Source organism: Ostrea edulis, chromosome 3 (assembly GCF_947568905.1).
Source record: "Ostrea edulis chromosome 3, xbOstEdul1.1, whole genome shotgun sequence".
In the NCBI taxonomy this organism is placed as follows: Eukaryota; Metazoa; Mollusca; class Bivalvia; order Ostreida; family Ostreidae; genus Ostrea; species Ostrea edulis.
In genome coordinates this window covers 50546093-50573924 of record NC_079166.1, presented here as the reverse complement: position 1 = coordinate 50573924, position 27832 = coordinate 50546093, and the positions used below count along the sequence as shown (strand labels likewise).

The window sequence follows — 27832 nt, the reverse complement described above, 5'->3', positions numbered from 1 at the left end:
ATGCTACCAAAATCCCTATTTTTGTGTTTGTCAATGTTTTCGAGAAGTCACCCCCCCCCCCCCCCTTTAAAAAAAAAGAAGATATATGCGCCTATAATCTATTTCAATCATTGTAAATTAAAATACATATAGTAATACGAGTAACACATATGGAGCAAATTATCTTTCAGGCACCTCAATTTAAAAATAATTTTAATGAGTAACATATATTCCTTAGTAAAAAGTGCCTTGCAAGAAATGTATATTAATCCCTATCTTAGCTACACAAACTTTTTTGGTTTTGTATTGTGTTTTCAAAAATGAAAGTGAATTAGTGTTCCCCAAACAACGAAATAATTTTGTAACTATTGCAGATATACTAGAACACTAAAGACCCCCAGTGCCATATTGTGACACCGATCATCCGCTGTTAAGGTCATCTCCAAGGACCCGTGACATTGACACTTGATGCCGAGCAATGTCACTACCTGATTTAACGAGTTTGGTCGTTCGCGGGCGGGATTCGAACCCCGGGCCTTCCGCATGCGGGGCGAACGCTCTAACCGCTCGACCACCGCGGTGGTGTATATTTATAGATAGTGTGCTTAAAATTTTATATTTGTGAATAACCATCGTAAACTTTCTGACAAATAAATTGTTGTCTTTGAAAAATATAAAATGTTACACTCGCGCTAAATACGTCACTGATGTACGTACGTACCTAGGTGGATATTGTCGTCTGCTGTTACATGCCGTTTCCCATTTAATCAAATGAATGGTAAAAAATAATGCTTGAATCTTCAAGGAATATATTATTTATTAAAAGAATCGTCCATCGTTATATAAACTATTTAAATGTAGCTTGCCTGGTATGTAACATGAATTCTCACGAATCGTCGGTTGGTGCTATTTATATACCGTTCTGTTTACACTATAGTCATAACAACAAAAATGGCATCCGGTCTGTAAGATAGGCTTAAATTTATCCGGATTTTCTATTATTATTATGATTTTATTAAATGTCAATGTGTTTAAATAAATAACTATATGAGCATATATTATTTGAAAATATATTTACTACTCAAATGATTCTCGTTTCCTCTTCAACCGCCACGATCAACGCAAATTGCGTCACGATGGCGAATTTGTTAGCATCTTTCAACTGATATTTTAACCCCTCTTCCATCGTCGCCCGGGATGAAACTAAGAGGAATTGTAAGTTATTTAGTAAATTTTTAATCCATATAAAAATTATTCCGGGCGACGAGGGAAGAGGTGTTCAATTTCACAAGTTTATCAATACAAAAACCATGAAAACACCACAAATAGCCTGAAAGCCCTTACTTTATTTGATTATGTACTACGCATGCGCGTAGATGAGTTGATTTCCATATGCTTTTGAAAGTTACTATAAGTTACTCTTTTAGGAATTTGACAAGAAAATATCTGCAACGCAAAATAATTTTCCTCCATAAACGCCGGGCAGAATTTGGCTAAAACCGTACCTTGTCCTTTACACCATTTCTATTAGGTTTATGGTGAAGATCATTTATCGTGTTTTGCGTTTATCAGGTCTATCGTGAAGATCGTTTTTCAGGTTTTGCGTTTATCAGGTTTATCGTGTATCCTATCATATCGTGCGTGTATCCTATCCTATCGTGCGTGTATCGTGTTCTATCGTTTATCATGTCAAAAATAACGTTGCTGGTACTGTAAGTCATATTTGAAGTTGTAACACAAATTCTTAATAAAGCTTGTCATCATGGGTAGATGTAAAAGTAGTCCAGAATATGTATCCAGTGATGTACGTCCCATTTCCTATTTGTGTTAATATTTGCTGAGCAATCATCATATCAAACTTTCAGTATATTTTTTACGTACAATTCACTTTTAGGTCACCTGAGTCACTCAAGTGACCTATTGGTATCTGTGCTGGTGCATCATCTGCTTTGAACATGGATTTTATTGGAGAAAGCTAAATAGATTGCAGACGATTAGAAAATTTTTACTATAACCTAAATTCGGTACATTTGTGTTTGTACAAGTTTTATTGTATAAAAGATATAGTAGTGCTTGATAAATTTTTCCTTTTGATTTCTAGTCTGCCACAGAAAACTCTTTGATGATCATTGATGAACTAGGACGAGGAACATCTACATATGATGGTTTTGGATTGGCATGGGCAATATCCAAGTAAGCAGTAAATATGTAGGGAGATTTAAGTTTTAAGAACATATACATCTTGTTTTATACTGTTGCTGAAGATTTTTAAAAATTGTGCTTAGATATGCAGAACAAGGAAATTTTGAAAATATTTTCAGATTTCATAGCCCTTTGGGCCAACTGATCAATACTTTTAACTAGTACTCAGGTGACTGATAAGGCTTATGGACCTTTTGTTGTCATTGCAAATTGACATCTTTTAAATTTTATTTTATTTCAAATGGTTATATAAACAAATTAAAAGCAGCTAGTCTTCAATATATTTTGTGACTGTATAGGCAATCGTAGTTATGAGGATAAAAAAGTCAATTTCCATGAAAACATCTTATAACATTGGAATCATTTTTATATGCCCGTCAAAGACGGGATGTATTATGGTATGGCTCTGTCCGTCCATCCGTCCAGACCTTGTGGGTGGGATACAGACCAAACCATAAGTCCAGGATTTTACAACTTGGTACATTTGATCACCATGATGAGAGGAAGATGCCTATTGTTTTTGAAGGTCAAAGGTCAAGGTCGTAGTATCACCTAGTTGGAAACCCAACCGTAAGCTCTAGAATATTACAACTTGGTATATGAGAGGAAGATGTCTATTGTTTTTCAAGGTCAAAGGTCAAGATCATAGTACTACTTAGTAGGAAAACCTTGTAGGCAGGATACAAACCCAACAGTAAGCTCCAGAATATTGAAACTTGGTACATTTGATCACCATGATGAGAGGAAGATGCCTATTATTTTTCAACGTCACAGTATCACTTAGTAGGAAAACCTTGTAGGCAGTATACAGACTGAACTGTTGGGGCTAGGACCGTCAAACTTTCCCATATGGAATTGCAGCATACTTGAAGTACATATGCAGCACAGAAGCAGTACAAAATCCCAGCACACTTTCAGTACAACTCCAGCATTACTGCAAGTGTGCTGCATAACTTTTAAATGGAAGAATACATGGAAGCAGCGCAATTGCATCGCGTTTGAAATATGTAAATTAGGACTGCATTTGTACTGCAAAAAAAGACTGCTGTGCAGTATATGTTGCCTTGCAGTATATGCTGATTTGCAGTACAGATGCCATATGTACTGCTCTGCAGTACATGCTGGCCTGCAGTACTACTTTAGTACTGCAAAGCAGTACGCCATACCAAATATGGACATTTGGTTTGCAGCGCAGTTGCAGCCCATTTCAAATATTTAAATTAGGACTGCATTTGTACTGCAAAAAAGACTGCAAAGCAGTACGCCATACCAAATATAGACATTTGGTTTGCAGCGCAGTTGCAGCCCGTTTCAAATATTTAAACTAGGACTGCAGTTAGGCTGCAAAACTGCGCTGCTTTAAAGCACAAATGTGTTCTATATAGTGCCTTAATTACTTTGCGGAAGATTTCAAAATGTACGTTAAACAACAAATGTTCTGTATCTATTAATGCATATATATTCAGGATTAAACTCATATAACATACATTCATAAATGAATACAAAAACCCTGGTTCAGATAGAAACATGATTATTGAGATGTAGATCTAAATATACTAAAAAATAATAATAATAGAAATAACTATATCTATAGTATGAAAGTATTCAACTAGGCTCGATTCAATTCTGTTCAAAATTAAGGTAAACTGTCATCAAGCAAAAATTTAGTGCAATAAATTCTTGTACAAACATATCGTAATCCATATTCCTTATGCATCCTATTTCGACAATTTACCACCGATTTACCAGCCTTCATGCCCATGGTCTCCACTCTCCTTGACTTTAGGCCTACTGATTTTCTGTACTCAAATGGCCACTAGTACCTGAAAATTAAATGTAAACATGTTTTGAGAAAACCTTAATAAAATTTTAAAATTTGATATTAAAAGATCTATTTGTAAGTTACAGATATCAGCTCATAAAATATAAAATTAATGATTGAAGTTGGTAGATATAATATTCTGGTATTACTATAGGAATGAACAAATATATAACAAATGCAACTCCAGTTCATTAGCCTGCTAGGATAAGATTCATTTTTTGATTAAATGTGAAAAAGTTTGTTGATGAAAGAAAATCTTTTTGTGGTGCTCTAGATAAAAGTTAAATTTTTTACTAAACTTAATGATGAACAAAAATTCATTAACATATTCTGTTTTGAGGAGCCATCTATTTAAATATAACTAGAAAATTTATTTTGAACAATATATGACACAGTATTTGCATGTAGATCAAACTATGTGTTATGTAATCACTTCATTCTTTACTGGTATTATGTACAGTATTTGTATATATTTCCGTGCTGCCCCTTGAGGGCCCTAAAATTGGAAAATAAAATATGCTCTATGTTCTATGTAATAAATATTATCACAGCAATCAATGTTTGGCTATGTCCTGACCAATGGCAATGGAATGCATGTTTACGTTAGCCTAGGCCTATCTGTTTCCATAAACACTTACCTAATAATGTCGGTGCACGTTGAAATGCACTTTTCATTACTTCGAAGTTGAATTAAATGTGCTTTGTATGACTGCTCTGTTACACATTTGATCTTGTACAGACCAGGTCACAAATCGGTTAGCCATTCTAACATCGATACTCCAATCTTTCATCTGCTTCAAATAAAAGCGCACAGCTCAGTGTTTCGGCGGAAATCAAAAGGTACCTCGATCGGCCGGTTCCGTATTTCCTATGTTTTACTGCGAGTACGATCTGCCGAGTTTTGCCGATGAGTTGAATGCCTTAATGTTTTTTTATTTTAATGGAAAAAATATTATTAATCATTAATTTTAGGTTAAATATAAGAAACCAGTGTAAGCTGCACAAAAAGTTGATGTTTAAAAAAAAAAAAAAGTGTAACAAACGGTTGCAAGTAATTTCATTGGGCATGCAGTCATTTCACCCCTTTCCTTCACACTTCGTATTGTTTTTTAGGATACTTATGAAAAATCTTTTCGCTAGTTTGAAGCTCAAGAATTATTAATGCAAATATCAATGTGTTCTGAAGGTTTTTTTTCAAACTTTGAGCGATTGAGCAATATATGCTTTACTGTGGAGACGAGGATATGACACGAAACGACTGACAACCGTGAATAACAATGGCGGACGACGTAAACAAGATTTAGGTGTCGCTAGAAAACCAATTGATGAGCCGTCTACAGTCAGTGTAAAACTTGGAATGTAAGTATGAATTTATAGATAAAGTAAGAGCACACAATACATACATTAAAACGTTGAATTGGGGTCGAATGAATCCAGCTGCCCTCACCACTTAAGAGTTATGCCTTATGTTATGTGTTGTAACCATGTCTTACTTAAAATAAAGTTGTTTTGATTTGACCCTGAGCTGAGTCTAGCGCGAAATATGGTCAAAATCTCGTCGTGAATATATACCTAGTCATGAAAGTAGGTCTAGATCTGTTTAAGAGGCACTGTCCCTTTTTGTGGGTTGATTACATTTCTTTCTTCTTTTTTTTTTTTGAAAGATGGTTATACAATGTTTTATATATTATAATCGTGATACAAAATATGGTTAGCTACTGCTGTAAGTATTAATTAAGTAGGTTTATATGTATTCAACCACCTTTGTGTTGAACAGTAAAACACTGGCCTGCCATTTCATGTTATAATATTATATTTTTCAGGAAATAAACCTACCAAGAACTGCAATCTCTTTGAAAGAGCTTAAGAGTCCCCCTGTTCCCATCGGGTCTACCTTCAATGACTATGTGACACAGACGTATCAGTTCTTATAGGAAGGGATTACTCAAATACATATTGACTGCTGTGAAGTTTTGCGTTTTCAAAACAGACGGAAAGTGAAACAGTGATGTTTAATGAAACCTCAATTTTCTCTATATTCACTTGTACATAGTACGCTATATAATTATCATTCAGTCTGTAAAAATGGCAGAGGTGATCGACAATTTTCGCTGCAAGGATGCAACAATCAACCTTGTTCACTCAGGCAATATTGGATACTCATCTTTGGTGGCCACAAAATTTTCTACATGATAAAACAATATAGACAATAAATCACAATATATTAGGAAAGAATATTGTTTTTTGTTGTTGTTTTTTTAAAAGAATGACAATGATGAAGTGGTTTTAAATTGATGTGCTGGACATTGAATAATACTAAGCTCAAAATGTGATACCTTTCTTATGTATATATTAATGCATGATTTTGAAAAAGAAAAACCAGCACAAAAGCAGCACACATTGGTCAGCATTTAGTGCCAACATCACAATGAGTAAGAAAATGCAGTACAAATGCAGCCCTGTAAGAATCTGTTTAAGATTTTGCAGTACAAGGTTAGTCATATTGCAGCACATAATCAGCACAAACAGTTTCCTGGCAAAACAAAGTAAACCTTTTGCAGTACAGATGCAATACAAAATCAGCATATGCTGCCTGGCAGTACACTATCCCATACTGTGCTGCATTTGTACTTCATATCTGCAGTGGAAATAAAGTGTACTTTCAGCACCAAAGTAGCATATGCTGCAATTCCGTAAGGGTTGTGTACACATACACTTTATGCCAAGTGGAGGATGCATATTGTTTCTTAAGGTCAAGGTCATGGTAGCAGGATGCAGACTGATTCGTTGGGGCAAGGACCATTACACTTTGTACATATACATCTTATGCCAAGTGAAAATATTACATAGAGAGTACATGAATTGTCTTGGTTTTTTTATGCAAAGAAAGTACGAGGGCTGTTCGATATGTAATGTGTATTGTACGATATCTCAAAAGCATGCGACTCAAATAGTGAAATGAACATTGCATTCCTTCTAAGTATTCTCCGCGGTTTGAAATACATAATTTCAATCTCTGAATCCATTTCTGAAATGTGTCACAGTACGCTGATTTAGGTAGACCTCTGAGCCAAGGGCTTGTCGGGACTTGTAACGATGACCAGATAAGAACTTTTGAAGTTTTGGAAAAAAGGAAAGAGTCGCATGGGGCTAGATCTGGAGAGTATGGTGGGTGGGCAAGATGGTAACCCTCTTAAACTTAAAAAATTGCTTCACAAGCTCAGATGTATGTGATGGAGCATTATCATGAAGAAGATGAACATGCCTATATCCTGACACAGGGCATCGTTTATGATAATATTTCTTGAGCTTTTTAGAGCTATTGCAATCGGTTGTCATCCGTGGTCATGCGTTGTCCGTCGTGCTTTAACAATTGGAACATTTTTAACTTCTTGATAACTACTAGTCCAATTCTTTTCAAATTTGGTATGAAGCATCTTTGAGACATAAATTGTAAATTTTAGGTCTCCAGCACCCCTGGGGCCTTAGGGGCAGGGCAAAAACTGCCCAAAATTGACCAATTTTAAAAAATCTTATTCTCAAGAACCGCACATGTGTAAGAAAAACTAAATGCATGGTGATGGAGAGGAGGAAGGCCTCTACCAAAATTGTAAATTTCATGATCCCCGAAGTAGGGGTTCTGACCCCAGGGCGGGGGCAAACTTGTTATATAGTGTTTATGTGTAAAACACTTATATAACATCTACTTTAGTGCTGTTTATACTATATTGAAACTTAATAAATATTTACAAAGAGCAGGTAGTCCTTTACCAAAATTGTAAATTTGATGATTCCAGGGGTAGGGGTTTTGGTATCAGGGTGGGGCCAAAATGGTCAGTTATTAAATGTGTGAACAATAGACATTTTTAACTTCTTGATAACTATCATTCCAATTCTTTTGATATTTGGTATGAAGCATCTTTGGAACAAGGTGGATATAAATTGTAAATTTCAGGATTCCTCCACCCCTGGGGCCTTAGGGGTGGGGCAAAAAATGTCCAAAATTTACCAATTTTCAAAATCTTCTCAAGAACCGCACATGTGTAATTTAAACTAAATGCATGGTGATGGAGAGGAGGAAGGCCTCTACCAAAATTATAAATTTCATGATCCCCGGGGTAGGGGTTCTGATCCCAGGGCAGGGCCAAACTTGTTATAGTGTTTATGTGTAAAACACTTAAATAACATCTTTAGTGCTGTTGATACTATATTGAAACTAAATAGATATTTAGAAAGAGCAGATGGTCCTTTACCAAAATTGTAAATTTGATGATCCCAGGGGTAGGGGTTTTGGTATCAGGGTGGGGCCAAAATGGTCAGTTATTAAATGTGTGAACAATAGACATTTTTAACTTCTTCTTGATAACTATCATTCCAATTCTTTTGATATTTGGTATGAAACGTCTTTGGAACGAAGGGGATATAAATTGTAAATTTCAAGATTCCTCCACCCCTGGGGTCCTATGGGGTGGGGCAAATACTGTCCAAAATTGACCAATTTTCAAAAATCTTCTCAAGAACCGCTCATGTGTAAGAAAAACTAAACGCATGGTGATGGAGAGCAGGAAGGCCTCAACTAAAATTGAAAATTTGATGATCCCCAGAGTAAGGCTTCTGACCCCAGGGTGGGGCCAAACTTAGTATATAGTATTTACACCAATAGGAAAAATTACTGTTATCAAAACTCTGATCTTACCTATATTAAATCATATTTTTATGGCAATTCCAAATCCCGATGACAGCTATTGTAAAGAATTAGATAAACTATTCTTTTCTTTCTTGTGGAACCATTCTCAACATAGAATTAGATCAAAGTACTGAAAAGCACTAAGCTGACTTCATGAATCCTGTATGTAATGTTAATGAGCAGGAACAACATTAAAAAAAGGTTTATGCATTATTCTTTATTTTCGGATAACTAAGTAGTACATTTCTGTAAGAAAATAACAAATATGGATTGGAAGCAATGTCCTGAAACTTTTCAACACATTGAAATATAAATTTTATATGATGTTGTTAAAACAATGGTCACTATGATAATTTTGATCCCACACTAAACTAAAACCCTGTCCTTATTAAATATCTATACCGTATTTTGCTGAATATAATACGCAGTGGTGTTTAATACGCACCCCCCACTTTGGGCCTAAAGGTTGGTGAAAAAACGCACTTCGGGTGTATAATACGCAGGAAAAATTTTGATCAAGCGGTAATCTTAACTTTATACATTGTGGTAATTTTCACTTAATATTTTTGCAGAAATAATGAATTCTAAACAAAGCACAATAATTTGCAAACTTTTTGAGATGAGGTCTACATCGCGGTAATCTTCACTGAGAATCTTCAGAGCAAAAACAACCCGGAAAGCCTGTTCATTTCAGCAAAGCATGAGATTTTGTAGCATTAAAGGTCAATGCCTGAGATCTATTGTTAAATGTTTGATTGACAGACGGCTAAAAGTATGTGGGTATTAACTTAAAGTTGGGTCTTTAACTGACTGGATATTTCCTTTGTTGAAACTTAAAATTAATCAAATAGCTGATGTTATAAAAATAAAATTAAGCAATTAAACTTTCCCTTATTTTACCATAATCAACACATCATGTTAAGTACAAAGGTGCAAATTATCAACTCCTCCTTTACTATGATCAAAGGCATGAATGGGATCTCTAAATAATTAGTGTTCTGTCTGTAAAAACAATGCTCTGTGGTATTTCTTTACCCTGATCTAACAAAAGCACAATGTCCACAACAATGGCTTCGTAAAACACACTCTCAGGTCACCCTCTCATTATGGTAATTACATAAGAATAGTTATTTCAAAAATTCAAATTAGCATTTCCTTAAAAATTAGGCCTATTCATAAAACTTCCTGTAAACTAACTTTAAGCCAAGTGTCAAAATCTTCCAACTATTTTAGCATGTGACAAGGCATGCTTCAAATAATGGCAGCATGTGATGTGATGAAGTCAGATCCAATACACTTTAATTGGCTGTTTCATGATAATTGAATTATTTAGACATTGTAAGTATCACATTTTCTGCAATTTTATGTTCCTGTAGTAATTTTCAGGAGGTCGATTTTTTTTTTAGCTTTTAAATAGGTGAACGTGAAAAGGCATACAGTATCTGAATCCTAGGTCTTTGAGTGAAATATTACACTACTTAATCACAGAGTTTTATCTGGGAAAAAAGGTCAAAAACCTATTGTGGTATATAATACGCATCCCTTTCTAGCACAAAAAAATTCTCTTAAAAAAGTGTGTATTATATTCGGCAAAATACGGTAATCAGAATTTAGTATCAATAGCATTACCACCGCTGCGGTGGTCCAGAGGTAAAGTGTTCGCTCTGTATGCGGGCGGTCGGGGTTCGAATCCCTGTCGCGACAGACCTAGTTCGTTAAAAAGGTAGTGACAGTTCCATCACCAAACTCTCGGCATCAGGTGTGAATGTCACGGGTCCTCGGAGATGGCCTTTAAAACGGATGTCCCGTGTCACAGTAGGTGTGGCACGCTTAAGAACCCTCACTGCTCAATGGCCGTAAGCGCCGAGCATAGGCCTAAATTTGAAGCCCTTCACCGGTCTTGGTGACGTCTCCATATGAATTAAAAATTATTGAGAAGAACGTTAAACAAGATACAATCAATCAATAGCATTTAAGGCTATGTTATTCAAATATTTGACAAATGAACACTTTATACCCTGTTTAGCTTCCACCCATCTTCCCAAGGCAAGGGTTTCTGATCCGCTCTGCTCCGGTCCCCGGATCATTAAATGCTCTACATGACTATGCATATATTTTTTTCTCTTACAGATGTGATGTTATAGAGAAGAACATTTTTGGTAGAAAATGTGAAAGCAGTTGTAATAGTAGTTTTCGGCATAAAGTGTTCAATTGTTATTACGCAACTAACTTACTGTTGTGTTCCAGTTGAATAGCGTATGAAATATTTTTAGAATACAACTGAAATGAAACAAATCAATAGTTTGATACATATATGTAAGTCACTTATAATAGAAAGGAACAAACAAACTGGACAAAAAAGAAAATTACACATAACCACATACACTAACAAATGCCACATGTCAAAACACACCAATAATGCAGGATTATGAAACGCTTTACATCCATTTCATTACCTTACCAGAAATCATTTAAATACACACATAAACATGCATCGATCAGTATGACTTGTACTACAGAATCCAGTGCATAATTATCTGTAAATAGCAATCAAACCATGAAAGTGGAATTATTTTTTGTAATCAATAATGAAGTTATTTTCAATTCAAAATCAGGTTGGAGAGAATCTGAATCCAAATAAATCCGATAAACACATGTATAACTGAAAACAAAATTTAGGAAGTTATTTAGAAAAGATGTTCATCTTACATGTGCAATATTACTTTGAAACTGAATACTGCGTCATCAACAAGAGGGGAGATAGCTCATTTTTAACATGCAAGAGGATATACTAATTCAAATATGATGATGAATTAGACTAACATATAAGCATGGATTTACATTTAGCAATTGTAGTGATTGTTTGTTATACGTAAATCTTTAAAAAAAAAAAAAAAAAAAAAACCAAGAGTTTGTACACAGGTACATTAAACGCTGTACTCATCAACTTGTGTGTATTACACTTCTTGTGTAAAAGCTCATATTCATATTGCAAAGGAGACTCATCCGTTTGTCTGAATGAGACATAATACACATTGCTATTGTTTTAATTTTATAAAACAGTTCTTTATATGAAAATGCTAATAACCTTAGCAAAAAACCATAAGATTCGAAGCTTGTGTAGGAGTTCTAATATGGAAAAAAACGTAACAAAAGTGACTCGATCGCAATAAATATGCAAGAATTACAACATGTAAATGTAGCTAAATGAGAATCCCAAACGAGGCACTGAAAAGTTACAAAAGTAATTTTCAAACGGTAATGTTCAAACCGCTGTTAGAAATAATGAAGAGGCATCTCACCAAAAAACTAAATGCATCTTTTTTATATGAAAAGATCGTTCAGCGAAAAACAAAATGTGGGGACAGGGAACAACGACAGTACATCCATGCCCCTCCCCCTTCTTCATCATTTGTACGTTCGGAAATACATGTAGCATATGCATGTCATTGTCAATTGTTTGTTTGAAGTACAAAGAAATTGAAAACACGATTACTTTTTGTTGTATGTAGCGTGCTGTGGACCGCAAACCATTTCACATTCATGCTTGACATAATGGCAATGTTTATCTAACACTTGTTCTAAACATATGTATTTCAGTATACAGCCCTCGTAAAATTCCACTCGGTGTTTTGAATACTTGAAACCGGGGTATTGTCTTCCATAATATAATATAATATAATGTTGTACCTTTTATCTTTTTCTTGCCCCAAGACTATTATTTTTAGTCTCATTTTTGAAACTAAATCACGAAATCAAATTTGATTGTGTTGACAATGATTCTGAAGAATATCTTGGTCGTTTAGAAATAATAAAGTAAGCTTAAGTTACACCGTTGCATCCTCTAAATTTCTGCATGACCGACTTACATATATGATCGGGGAAGGTGTAAGCAATTACGCAATATCATCCTTCTGAGACACCGATCTCTGTCCTTCGCTGTCAAAGCATAATCGTGCACAAATTCTTTCTCGTTCACAATGGACGCGGATCAGTTAATTTTTTACTGTGTTGCACACATTTTTGCTACGTCAGAGAAAAATTTTACTGAGTCGGAACAGCAGCCAAAACACACGTGGAAAACCCTCCTGACTCGTGTATAGCTTAATGACGTGGCTTCTAATTATAGATTGCACCATGCAAATTGATTTTCCTGGCCTCTAAGCGCCATGCGAATGTAACAATGCAAAGGCACCCTAGCTAAAACGGTTTCATATACATATTCTTATTCAATTTTAGATTTTGAATCATTTTAATTATTACAGACGCAGATTCAAATGGGAATTTTAACTGAAGAATGACCTGCATCTGTGTCTCACTTTCCCCAAGAATGAGGACAAAAATATCACCCTTTTTATACATATTTTATTCACTGTTCAACGAACTGTATTTCCGGGGGGGAAATACAACTGCAGATATGAATGTTATCCCCGTGCTAGATCGGTTGCAAAATTACAACTACTTTAAACACGACTTGTTGACTACAGCGATGCATAAATTCGCCTATAGGTGGTGATAAACCGGAAACATGATGACGAAAGCAAAATCCAACTGTCGGCAATAAGCGCTTAAGCTACGCTTAGCGCTTAAAAAGAGGTAATTGTAAAGTAATATGAGGATGGTGGGTTAAAAATTATCAATTTAAAGGCTTTTATAGCCTCTTTAAAATTGTTTTGGATGAGACAACACCTTTTTAAGCGCTAAGCGTAGCTTAAAAGCGCTTATTGCCGCCAGTTGGATTTTGCTTTCGTCATCATGTTTCCGGTTTATCACCACCTATAGGCGAATTTATGCATCACTGTAGTCAAGTCGTGTTTAAAGTAGTCGTAATTTTGCAACTGATCTAGCACAGGGATAACATTCATATCTGCAGTTGCATTTTTTTTTCTCCAGAAATACAGTTCATTGAACAGTGAATAAAATATGTATAAAAAGGGTGATGTTTTTGTCTTGGGGAAAGTGAGACACAGATGCAGGTCATTCTTTAGTTAAAATTCCCATTTGAATCTTCGTCTGTAATAATTAAAGTGATTCAAAATCTAAAATTGAATAAGAATATGTATATGAAACCGTTTTAGCTAGGGTGCCTTTGCATTGTTATACCCCCCGCAACAAGTTGTGGGGAGGTATACTGGAATCGGGTTGTCCGTCTGTAGACACAATGGTTTCCGGGCTCTAAAGCATTATCCTTTCCACCTACCTTCACCATATCATACATATGGACTACCCATGGGATGAATATGTTCCCTATCGATTTTGGGGTCCAAAGGTCAAGCGCACTGGACATCGAAGTAGCAATATGGTTTCCGGGCTCTAAAGCGTTATCCTTTCCACCTACAGTCACCATATCATACATATGGACTACCCATGGGATGAAGATGTTCCCTATCAATTTTGGGGTCAAAGGTCAAGCGCACTGGACATCGAAGTAGCAATATGGTTTCCGGGCTCTAAAGCGTTATCCTTTCCACCTACAGTCACCATATCATACATATGGACTACCCATGGGATGAAGATGTTCCCTATCGATTTTGGGGTCAAAAGGTCAAAGGTCACGTGCACTCGACATCGAAGTAGCAATTAACAACACCCTTCTGGGAGATTGGGGTAAGCGGGGGGTATTCTTAGTGAGCATTGCTCACAGTACCTCTTGTTCTTACATGGTTCCAAATAGTGAACCCATGTTTCGTCACCAGTAACAATGTTTGTAAAGTGTCTTTAATTGAATTTGGGAAACATTTTGAGCAATTGCTGAGCAGTTTTTAGTCGTACCCATTTTTGGTCATCTGTCAATACATGTGGTATCCATCTGGCAGAAATCTTTCGTACTTTCAAATTACGCTTCAAAATGAAATGCACCCATGATAGCGATATGCCAACAGCTTTGGCAATATCACGAATCATGTATCTGCCATCACTTTCGATTATTTCTATGACTTTTGAGACATTTGCCTTGCCTGTTACAGTCACAGGTCAGCCAGATTTTGCTGCATCTTTGACGGACTCTGTGCCAGTCAGTAATTTCTTTCTCCACCTACGAACTTTCTCCTAAGATACCTCATCAGACCCATAAACTTCCCCCAATTCAGTAAAAATCTGCATTACCGAATGACCGAGTTTTGTGCAAACTTTTATATAAGCTCTAATTTCTTCAATATTCTAAACCCGTTTCTCAACCATTTTTAGCTCAAGTGAGCTTTTCTAATCTACTGTTGTCCGTCGTCTGTCCATCTGTCTGTAAACTTTTTACATTTTCGACTTCTTCTCCAGAACCACTGGGCCAATTTCAACCATCCTTGGGTGAATGGCTTTCAAGTTTGTTCAAATGAAGGGCCATGTCCCTTTCAAAGGGGAGATAATCACAAAAATGCAAAAATAGGGTGGGGTCATTTAAATATCTTCTCAAGAACCACTGAGCCAGAAAAGCTGAGATTTACATGAAAGCTTCCTGACATAGTGAAGATTCAAGTTTGTTCAAATCATGGCCCCCGGGGGTAAGATGAGGCGACAGTAGGGGATAAATTTTTACTTACAAATATATAGGGAAAATCATTAAAAATCTTCTGAAAAAATCATTGGGCCAGAAAAGTTTACATTCACATGAAAGCTTCCTGACCTAGTTCAGATTCAATTTTGAAAAAATCATAGCCCCGGTAGTAGGTTGGGATCACAATAAAGATCAAAGTTTTACATGCGAATATATAGGAAATTTTTTTAGATATGTGCCAAGGTGACTCAGGTGAGTGATGTGGCCCATGGGCCTCTTGTTACAACAGTGGTCAACAACTGGCCCTATTGAAATGACTACAAGTTTAAAACTATTTAGAGCTGAAGGCTCGTGTTTATACTGTAACAAGTCGAGCGGTTCCTTGTCACAAAGAAAGGAAGAAATAAACACCATATACAACTTAAAAACAACCAACAATTTATTCAGGATGGCTCACAACTCCAAATAACAATATATCAGGATAAAACAACAACACATAGACCGAGATGCTGACCATTCAACAATGCATGCCCAAAGGGGAATGACTCGTGACACCTAGGCTGAAAAATCCTAAAACGTGTATCTCCGCGCCTAATGCTCTCAGCTTAATAAACATGTAGACTGAAATTAAGCGTTGGTTATTTACTATAGATACTTTAAATAGTTTATCAAAAGGAAATATTAAATGTGTCGATCCAGACAGTCGAGCGTTTAACTGTGATATAACAGACTTGGAACCACCCCCACTTTTTAGATCACCTGAGCTAAAAGCTCAAGTGAGCTTTTCTGATCACCCGTAGTCCGGCATCCGTCCAACTGTAAACTTTTAACATTTTTGATTTCTTCTCAAAAACCACTGGGCCAATTTCAACCAAAGTTGGCACAAAGCATCCTTAGGTAAAGGGAATTCTAAATTGTTAAAATAAAGGGCCAGGCCACCTTCCAAGGGGAGATAATCAAGAAAAGGTAAAAATAGAGTAGGGTCATTAAAAAATCTTCTAATCAAGAACCACTGGGCCAGGAAAGATGAAATTTATAGATAGGCTTTATTAGGTAGTGCAGATTCTAAATTGTTAAAATCAAGAACCACTGAGCCAGAAAAGCTGAGATTTATATGAAAGCTTTCTGATATAGTACAGATTCAAGTTTGTTAAAATCATGGCCCCCGGGGGTCGGATGGGGTCAGAATAGGGGATCAAAATTTTACATACAAATATAAAGGAAAAATCTTCTTCTCAAGAACCACTGAGCCAGAAAAGCTGATATTTACATGAAAGCTTTCTGACATAATGCAGATTCAAGTTTGTTAAAATCCTGGCCCCCAGGGGTCGGATGGGGCCACAATAGGGGATCAAAATTTTACATACAAATATAGAAAAATTCTTTAAAAATCTTCTTCTCAAGAACCACTGAGCCAGTAAAGCTGATATTTACATGAAAGCTTTCTGACATAATGCAGATTCAAGTTTGTTAAAATCATGGCCCGCGGGGGTCGGATGGGGCCACAATAGGGGATCAAAGTTTTACATACAAATATATAGGGACAATCTTTAAAAATCTTCTGCCCAAGAACTACTAAGCCAGAAAAGCTGATATTTACATGAAAGCTTCCTAAAATAGTGCAGAGTTAAGTTTGTTCAAATCATGGTAGGATGGGGCCACAATAGGGGATCAAACTTTTACATACAAATATAGAGAAATTCTTTAAAAACCTTCTCAAGAACCACTGAGCCAGAAAAGCTGATATTTACATGAAAGCTTTCTGACATAGTGCAGATTCAAGTTTGTTCAAATCATGGCCCCTGGGGGTAGGATGGGACCACAAGGTGGGCATCAAAGTTTTACATACAAATATATAGGAAAAATCTTTTTCTCAAGAACCATTGGGCCAAAGAAGTTCACATTTACATGAAAGCTTTCTCACATAGTGTAGATTCAAGTTTGCAAAAACCATGGCCTCCAGGGTTAGGTTGGGGCCATAATAGGGACTACGGTTTTACATGCAAATATATATGGAAAGTCTTCTGATATGGACCAAGGTGAGCGATGTGGCCCATGGGCCTCTTGTTTTGTTTTACTACCTGTCTTTAACTAACTCCTACATATCACTGGCTAAAACGTGATGTGAATATAACAGTAACTTAATTACTACTCCTGCGGTCATAAACTCTAACATCTAATCTATACAACTTGACTCCTATGAACTTATTAAACAAGAATCCAAATAAGTGATTCTTTTAAAACGCTGTAAAACGTTCCGGACAACTAATCATCCAAGTTAAACATCGTAACACTGTCTTCAATAGACTAAAATATTAATAAGAACTATAATAATTTTCTACTTTAGTGAAATCTAAATTCATGACTGAATAATGATATGGACTGTCCGGACAAATAAAGTTCTTATAGAAATTAGCGTCATCAACTACCAAGTTCATATTTAATCTACATTGATTGTTCTGCTTAATGAAAAGTGTTCTCTAGGAGAAGATGATGGATACTGAGACTGAGCTTCCTTATATAGACTTGTCCAACCAATCACTGCTTGTCCTTATTGTCCGGATAAAAGTTATCCAATCAATAATTGTTCGGATACAGACATTCCAGACAGGACTATCATAAATTCCGGACATGTGATTTTTAATGGCAATAAAAACATATAAGATATATACAAAGCCTTGTCCGGATGTAATTAATTAAATATATAAAGCCATAATTAATAACTAAAATTCATATTTGGAAATTGTTCACTATGGTAGTATGTATTAGACTTCTAACATTTAGAATTAAGCACCGGGCCTGTGAATAATGCGCATAGGAATATCAAAGAAAACGAAAGTGAGATACAAAAATTTAGGACTCTGATTACATGCAAAAATAAGACAGATAAACGGTTTTATCGGGATAAAATTTAGACAAAAAGGTTGGTCAGCATAGATTCATATATAAATAATACACAATAAGTAGTAATCCATAGTAATATATTAAAATCAAGCACCAGAACACAATGCAGGCAGTCAGAGTCCGGAGTGAATAGGCCTGTCAGACGTCAATACAGGCAGCACACGAGAAAGTTTGAGAGCGGTAAATAATGATTTGCAGCAGAAATACGGCATACAGAGTCCACAGAAAGATGGATGAGATTCACTCGGTAATTATAAAAACCCTTATAAGTGATCAAATAAACAAAGTCATGATTTAAACGATGATCACGTTAAAGATGCTCGCTGAAACAAATGTAAACAAAGTCAACAGGACAAGACTGATAAGCGTAAAATATGGCACTGTACCTTCACCATGAATGGCAATAGTAATAGAATTAAATCATCATTTTATTACAAAACAGTTGGAAAGATATTGAATAGAGCTATTCAAGAGTATCATCATCCACGAAATCGTGCAAAATGTTATCATGCTGTGGTACAATACACATTACATTTCGAACAGCCCTCATATGTCACACCCTAATGATTGCTGATACTACTTGAAGGCAAGTTCTATAAATCATGGTGTAAGAAAAACGCCCTATTTTAGCTTTTCATGGGCATATTATGTACCGTTGGTGGTACTCTTGTTTTAAATCTTAATTTCATGCCCCCGAGATCGAAGATCAGGGGGCATAATGTTTTTGTTCTGTCTGTCATTCTGTCTGACACTTTAACCTTGCTAATAACTTTTGAACAGCAAGTGCTAGAGCTTTGATATTTCACATCAGTATTCTTTGTGACAAGACCTTTCCGTGGGTACCAACAATTTTTTACCCTGTGACCTTGACCTACTTTTTGAAAACTTTAACCTTACTAATAACTTGAATAATAAGTGCTAGAGCTTTGATATTTCACATGAGTTATCCTTGTGACAAGACCTTTCCATGGGTACCAAAATTGTTGACCTTGGAGTTTGACCTACTTTTTAAAAATTTGACACTGGTCATAACTTCTAAGTGGTAAATATTAGAGCTTTCATATTGTACATGTCTGATTGAGCATTTCTTGTGACAAGATCTAGCCCTTAGAAAAAAGAATGGCATTAAATTTCCATTACTTTTGTAGTTTTATTCTGACCATTGAAAGAACAGTGTTATACCAGTATCACAAATTCAAATAAAACTAGCAATACAATTCTAACCTAGAAAAAGCATTGATTTTCCAGTTTTCATTGAAAATGCAGTGAAACTCCATTGAGACTCAATTGAAACCTCATTGAAATACGCGAATTATGTAAATGAGCTTGAGCCAGTGATTTTCCAGTTTTCATTGAAAATGCAGTGAAACTCCATTGAAACCTCATTGAAATAAGCGAAATATGTAAATGAGCTTGAGCCAGTTAAATGACATCAAAATTAACTGTAAAATCAATGGAAAAATAAATAATAGCTCATAAATATACATTAAAAATCAATGGAAAAATCTTTTTCTTTTTTTTTTTCTTTTTTTTTTTTTCTTTTTTAATTATTTACTATTAACAGGAAAACTGCTTAATGAAATTTTGTTGACAATGTAATGAAATACAAATATAACAATAAAGAAAAATAGAATCAATTTTCTGTTTTCACAACCCACTACAAGTCAAATTATTTTGTGCTTGGCATTTGAAATACCAATAAAACAAATTTCCACATGTGTGTAAACTCATGTTCTATGCAAACTCATGAATTGTGCAAAATAGAATGAAGCAAAAAATACATACATAGAAAGTTGAAAAGCAAATGGTACATGATCAGGTAAATGCACATTCTTTTTGCTGCTTATTCTACAACATTGTTTAAAAAATATATAACTGGACTTGAACATTCAACAGTTGATCACTGCCATCAACAAAATGATGAAAGCATACATCAAAATGTATTATGTCATAAATACAATTTTCTTTCACATTTTTTTGGTGTATTCCTATAAAGCCTGTTTCTTCAAGTTTATGTCCGTTTCCCGTTGCCCGACCGACCTGGACTCAAAACCCCCGACTGCTTTTAAATTCCGGAACAAAAATTGTTTCTGGTCCAAATTGGAGCAACAAGCACGAGTGTGCTACAGTTAACATTTAAGAAATGTCGGCACAACAAGGAAAAGTCCATTGTGCAGATTTCATGTGTAGTACACGTCCTTTAAATTCAATGTAACACTGAATCAATCAATTTCGGGCTTCTGGCAATGTCCAGGCATTTTCTTTTTATGAGGGGTGTGGCATTATCACATTTGAACTGCTTTTGTAAGTATTCTGTAAAATAAAAAGGTTTCGTTTAAGTTTAATGAATTAGTGATAACGAGATCTTCGAGCTGTAGTGAACTGCAGTAATTACTTCACACACACAGATATATATATATAAATATACTAGTTATCAAGACAACTGACAGTGCCTCTAGGGGCCATATATATATTTATTTATTATTTTATTCATTTATAAAGCACAAAATTACATATAGTTTCTATGCGCTGTACAATGTTTGTGCTAATAATCATTGATAATATACACTAATAAAAGACCTGCAAGAGCTATAAAGGAAATGATAAAACAATAGAAAGAATTTAAATAAAACATGGTAGTAAAATGACAGTGGTTGACTTTGACTTGACAAGATACAATATAGTAAATCCATGAACAGATCAGATATTTCATGTGTATTATTGTTATATTAATAGCTTAATAAATTCTAAAGGGGAAAAGCTTATCAATTGACTTAAGGGCAAAATTTGTAAAATACTATAGAACTTATCAGTGAAGAAACTTTTTAAAAATGCAGCCTGTCCGAAGACAACAACTGTATCTCAAATTGTGTCAATATCCCAAATTTAATATTGAATATGATTTATCATTTAGGATTCATAGTCTACTATACCTTGAATTAGCTGTATAGTATTGACGATCTCAATCCTATTGCTGTCGAATGTGCTGCCAGATATGTCGGAGTAAAATAATGCAGCAACAAGTCCAAGTCCGGCACCGCCTGGTAATCTTGCTCGCATCTATTAACAGGTTGTAGGATTCATCAAGCTTAATCTACAAAAATAAGAAATAAAATAAAATAAAAGAATCATAAGACGAGTATTTTCCCCCACATTTATGTAACATGTAGAAATAAAATTGTAGTCAGGACAGTCTAGAAATATATTTTCAAAAGTATATTATGTATATTACACATTGTGATGTTTCATAAATCTAAATTGTCAACGTTATTTACCGTGGTCGTTCCAGAAATCAGGTGGGACATTTCCACTGTCATATTAGTTAAATCATACCGGGCCGCGTGTTGTGTTTTGCCAAAATTGGGTTGCATTCCTGTCGCTTCGATCGCGAAGAGCTTAGTGTTTGTTATTTATATTGTACACCCTTACAGATAAAACTGCCGACTCCTGAGATCTAATTAAGAAACACACCTTTAATCTCGATATTTTCGTCTAACGACATCCATGTAAATCATCGCAGTGAATTGAAATCTGCGCTATGTTTTTACCATATGGAGACGTCACCATTGCCGGTGAAGGGCTGCAAAATTTAGGCCCCCGCACTATAATTTATTGTATAGTCTCTATAGAGAAGGATCAAATTCGTGACAGGCCCATGTGATTGCGCTTGAAATTTATACGAAAGAAATGCTTACCTTTGTTCACACACATCGTAGTCGACATCACGTCTCTGCATCCAACTCTCCCGCCCCGCGCATCAAGTAGCTACATTTTGTCACAGTCTCTATACAACAAGTTGAAAGTTGTGAATGTTTGTTTGCATTTTCCAACCAATTCACTTCTTAGAATGGACCACTTCTATTTTCCTGTCATCGGTATAATATATCGCTGCAAACATATGTTGATCAAATATATTCACTTGTCCAACACTCCGCGTTGAAAGAAATTCAAATTCCTTAAATGACGTCATGTGGAGTCTGCGCGAGCATCCTGAAGAAGCGAGAGGATCAAGGGCGGATCCAGGAATCGTGTCGAAAGAAACAGCCGATTTACCGATATCTATTTAATCTACTGTTTTTTCAGAGGGGGGACCTACCAGATTTTAATATTCTCGATATCGAATTCTTTGAAAATCATATAGCCTGTGTTTAAGAGAGAGAGAGAGAGAGAGAGAGAGAGAGAGTCATTTAATACATGGGGCCAATACTCATAACCTCTACCTAATCTTCCCACTCACTACTACAAAAATAAAAAAGAGTGGCCGGGGGAGGGAGGGAGCCACCCATTATAAAGTACGTTGCATTTTTTTGGGGGGGTTGGGGGTTTACTACGTTGATACGCAGCATCATTTTAAATGAAGGATGAAGGGGGGGGGGGGTTGCTGTGTTTTTGAGAATTATTAACTAGGATTTTTTAAACTTTTTTTATGGGGGGGGGGGGGTAGTTATTTTGGTGTCAATATTCATAACTTCAAAAACTTTTACTTACATAAGGTATATGTTCCGAGTGACCTTGACCTTTCCAAAATGACCTTGGTCCAAAAGTCCCTGTCTCAGGGATAATTTGTGATCAATTATATCAATTTCTGATGAAAGGTTTAGAGGATGGAAACTTTTATATAACTTTTAGATTGACTGGACTAAGATATGCTTCACCATTGAAAACAGAAAAACTGTAATAGAAATTAACTGGTGTAACAATGTATATTTATAGCATTGATTATCAAGTTTTAAGAAAAACTTGTGTTTCACTGGTAAATTTAAGGTATTGAAAGTACATTTATTAAAAAACAGGTATTTCAATGGTCATGAAATAACTGTTCTAATGAACCCCAAAAGCAAATCACTGATAAAATACTGGTATTTCAGTGATAACTGCTATTTCAATTGATTTTCAATTTTATTTCAATGGAAAATTTCCAGTTATTTTGGCTAAGGGGCTTTCTTCTGATACCAAGATATCTGTCCTTGTGACCTTGGCTATCTTTGGAATTGGCCATTATTGGGGGCATTTGTGTTTCACAAACACATTTTGTTCAAATGAAATGTTGGGAGTGAAATTGATTGTGTCACCAAATGTAGTCACCCAAATTTTCTCTGTTCTTGCAAATGCAATATAGTTTGACAATGTATGATTATAAGATTAGTAACAATGAAATATTTTGGGTCTCAACAACAATCAAATAGGTAACATTACATACTATATTCATGAGATAATTCTGTTTTATTACCACTGATGGAATTTGTGAAAATATTTCCCTGCATTAAAATTAAATTAGATTAAAAAATTCTTAAAATTATTTATAGATATTTTATGATTGAATTATTCTATGCAGATTTTGAACCACTTTTTTGCAAACTTAATTATTGTGTACAGATTTTTCACTCAAAATCACATTTTTTTTAAAAGCCATTGTACAGATTTGCAGTTGAATAATTTAATATCACATGTTACAATGTATGACCTGGCCAGAACTAAGCAAGACCATTTGGCCAAAATTAGGTTATTGAGAACAAAAGTAACAAATATTTGTCCGGCCATAATTCTATAATGGAGAAGCATTATCCTCACCTAAGTTCTAAAGGTGTGCTCATTGGACCTTCAATATTCAACACTTGTGCTAAGCTTTTGTCTTGTGATTTATTCATGAATATTATTGATTAGATGTTTTATTATATAGTGGGAATGTTTTCAATTTGATATTTATAGGCACATTGCAACTCAGGTGAAAGGATTTTGCCTTTTTGCAACACATTTTCATGAGCTGACTATGCTTGCTGATAAGATTTCCAGCGTGAACAACCTACATGTATCCGCTTTGACATCCAATGACACACTGACACTGCTCTACAGGGTCAAGCAAGGACCATGTGACCAGAGCTTTGGAATTCATGTTGCAGAATTGGCCCACTTTCCCATGCATGTAATTGAGGTACAATTTTAGAGTTAGATATTTCCTGAACAGAAAAAAGAAACATTGCATTTTGAATGTGCTGAAAAAGTAGATAATATTATAAATGACTTTTGTAGAATAAATGAAACATTGAACTTTTCTCAATGTTTTTATGGGTCAGAATAAACCAAAGTGCAAGCAGAAATCAATAACAATTCAAAGATAAAACAATTTGTAATGGTGTAAGGTTATGGTCTATGCATTCCAAACACAGATTCATTTATGATAAATAATCGAACAAACTAACTCCCCTTTTGGAGTGGTATGATCCAAATATATATAAAGAGCTGCAGAGGCTGAATTAGTCAGTCTGGCTGAGGACAGTCCTCATGATAGGACAGTGAAGAAGCAGAGCAGGTAATTGCAAGGCTAGGGTAGTAAGGAATAAAGTCCACCAGCAGGTAAGGTAAAAAAACAAAAACGAATCAAGCTTAGGTGTAGGGTGATAGTAAATCTTTGTTAGCTCACCTGAAGTGAGCTTTTCTGATCAGAAGGACAAGAGTCATGAATACCCAAATATAGCCCTGTAATTTTGAGTAAAATAAAGTATCTTCATTCCAAAATTCAGATCATGGTATGGAATAGCTCGGACCTTCTTTATAAACCCAGTGTATTTTTTCCACGAAAATTCATGCATATAGAAATTATAACATGCAGAATCCATATCAGTTGTATTAATTTTGCAAAAATTGATAAGGATCACTAGGTTATATGTGTGTAATTTACCACTAACATAACAAAAGACATAAATTTGACTCAGAAACGTGTTTACTCATGAACTTTTATCAATACGGCATGCTTGAAATCTGATAACAACACCAAAAGGCATATCATTACAAAAAGTTAACAGCAAACCAGAGAAAGAATTACACAGTTTTTGGGGATAGTCCATCATTACACTTAGTCGATGAAGTGTCAATACCGGGTATGGCCTCCCCTTGCATCAATGACGGCTTGACAACGTCAAGCCATGCTGTCAGTAAGCACCCGGATGTTTCCAATGGGAAGGTTGTTCCACTCTTCCACGAGGGCGTTTCCGAGCTCTGCCAAAGTCGTGGGTTGTTCTCTACGGCGTGAAAGGGCAACCTGCAGCATGTTCCATACATGCTCAATCGGGTTCAAGTCCGGCGAGCGCACTGGCCAGTCCATACGGACAATTGTCTCCTGCTGAAGGTACTGCTCCACCACCTTGGCGCGATGAGGACGAGCATTACCATCCATCAGGATGAACTCAGGGCCAACAGCACCAGCGTAGGGTCTGACGTAAACATCGAGGATCTCATCCCGGTACCGCACCCTCGTCATTGTTCCTCTCTCCAGGACATGAAGATTTGTTCTTCCATCCCTGCTGATTCCACCCCATACCATGATGGAACCACCACCATAACAGTCATGTTCACTGATGTTGGCATCATGGAAACGTTCACGTTGTCGTCGCCACACTCTGTGCCTCCTGTCTGTAAAGTCCAAACAATACCTGGACTCATCGGTGAACAGAACTTGAACCCAATCGTTCTGTGTCCAAGTGACATGATCTTCAGCCCAGTCCAATCGCTCCCGCCAGTGTCGAACAGTCAGAGGGACTCGAACACATGCCCTTCTTGAGTTGAGACAGTGCATTGTGAAGCCAATTCAGTATCGTCTGAGTGCATGGACACATTCACCCCCGAGGCGTTCAGGAGATCGTTACGTAGGCTAGTTGCTGTCCAGAAGGGATGGCGTCGTGCCTGAAGAGCCACAAAATGGTCTTGGCGTTGGGTTGTCGACCTCTGACGACCACCCCCATGTCGGTGTGCTGCTGTACCAAAAGTTTGCTGACAGTTCCAGGCCCTGTTTACAACGCTCTGGCTGACGTTTAGTGCATTTGCAACGTCACGTTGTGAATAGCCAGCGTCAAGCATTCCAATACATCTGCCCAGTTGTTCTGTCATCAGGCGACGCCTTACACGTTGAGGGGGCATTGCGTTGATAAACGTAGTGTAAACACTCAAGTGAGTTTGAAATTTTAGAAAGAATCAGACACCGATGCCTGAGTGAAAATCGTGCAATGGTAGCAAAAGCATAAACTGTGATGAGAAACACATTTCCCATGGCATGAAATGCACGTGCAAGTTTGTTGAAGACGTTTTTGATTTCACTTGGACACAATATTGCCAGTTATGCAGTTATTAATTTTTTAAACAGAAAAATATCTATGATCCTTTTCAAATTTTGATTAGTATATATGCAACCATGTTAGGAATAGTTATAAGAACCTTGCACTAGTTATTTAGTTTTAGTTATTTGATCAAACATTATGAAGTTAAGTCCTCCAATCCACTACAGATACAATCAAGATCAACCCATCGTCTGCGCCTTTACTTCCACACATTTTCTTTATGCACTATCATATGTTTATTTTAATAATATAAAGACTGTTGATTTTAATGAATATCTGGCTTCACATATATCTCCATGCATTCAGTTTTCTTGGCACTGATGAGCATGTTCAAATTGCTATCGCAGTATACAGGGGGATAGGGTATGATTTTTAAAGTTATCGTACAAATATATGGTACAGACATAAATTTGGCATCCTCATAAGATTACAACATGTGGACTGAATTTGTAATGGTGTAAGGTTATGGTCTATGCATTCCAAACACAGAGAAGATTCATTTATGAAAAAGGTGGACACTAGAGACATATATGTCTTCACTCGGTTGTTTACATGTCAACCAATTTACGTCATCGGATATCGTAATATTTCGACACACAGCTATTCCGGTTCATTGCATATTTGATGTAACAGAAATCAATATATAGATATTTGTACAAATATGAATACGAAAAGTATTTTTAGCAATATGGACCTTGTAATGTTTGTAAATGAAATTTAATAACACAAACAGAACTAGTACTAATTAAGTCTCCCAAATGAAGTTTGGAGATTTCTTGATAGCTCACCTGAGCTGAAAGCTCAAGTGAGCTCTTCTGATCACCTGTTGTCCATCTTCTATCCATCTGTTTGTCCGTCTGTAAACTTTTTACATTTTCGACTTCTTCTCAAGAACCACTGGGCCAATTTCAACCAAACTTAGCCAAAAGCTTCCTTGGGTGAAGGGCTTTCAAGTTTGTTCAAATGAAGGGCCATGTCCCTTTTAAAGGGGAGATAATCACAAAAATAAGGTGGGGTCATTTAAGGGATCAAAGTTTTACATACAAATATATAGGGAAAATCTTCTTTTCAAGAACCACTGAGCCAGAAAAGCTGAGATTTACATGAAAGCTTTCTGACATAGTGCAGATTCAAGTTTGTTTAAATCATGGATCCCGGGGGTTGGATGGGGCCACAATAGGGATCAAAGTTTTACATGCAAATATATAGGAAAAATCTTTAAATATGAGCCCAGGTGACCGATGTGGCCCATGGGCCTCTTGTTTGTACTTGATTCTTATTCTTCTGCTTCTCTCTCACTCCTAAAACTGTTTGACACCGTTCTCTGTAACCAGTTGATGAAAGTAATAGACATTCAAGGATATGATAGGCCAATGTATCTAGATATGCAAAATGTTTTTGTTTTCAGATTGAAGGGGTTAGGGTACATTTTGGGGGGATCAAATGGGGGTAGGGTTTAACATAGAACTCTATGAGGGAAAATCAATTCCAAAATTCAACAGATTTAAATTGACAATAATGATAGATAAAGTCCTGGGGTCTTCAGAAATGAGTAGATAATGACAGGGCCTACAAATTAATATCAAGGACAAGTGACTCCAGTGACCTTGACCTCTGACCATGAACATAAAAACTTGTAT

General features: G+C 35.9%; 1 protein-coding gene and 1 long non-coding RNA gene across 2 annotated transcripts in view; both read left to right on the top strand.

Moving 5' to 3' along the window:
* Nucleotides 1-2047: 2047 nt before the first annotated feature.
* Nucleotides 2048-27832, top strand: part of LOC130052609 (DNA mismatch repair protein Msh2-like) — a 43938-nt gene continuing 18153 nt past the window's right edge. The window contains exons 1-2 of the mRNA XM_056158097.1: nt 2048-2172; nt 23791-24013. Of these exons, the coding sequence (XP_056014072.1) occupies nt 2102-2172; nt 23791-24013 (294 nt within the window). The 5' untranslated portion in view covers nt 2048-2101. The remainder of the gene's footprint in view (nt 2173-23790; nt 24014-27832) is intronic.
* On the top strand, nt 5173-6234 carry LOC130052611 (uncharacterized). The gene is made up of 2 exons (XR_008800966.1): nt 5173-5362; nt 5827-6234. It is a non-coding gene; the product is annotated as an uncharacterized LOC130052611 (long non-coding RNA).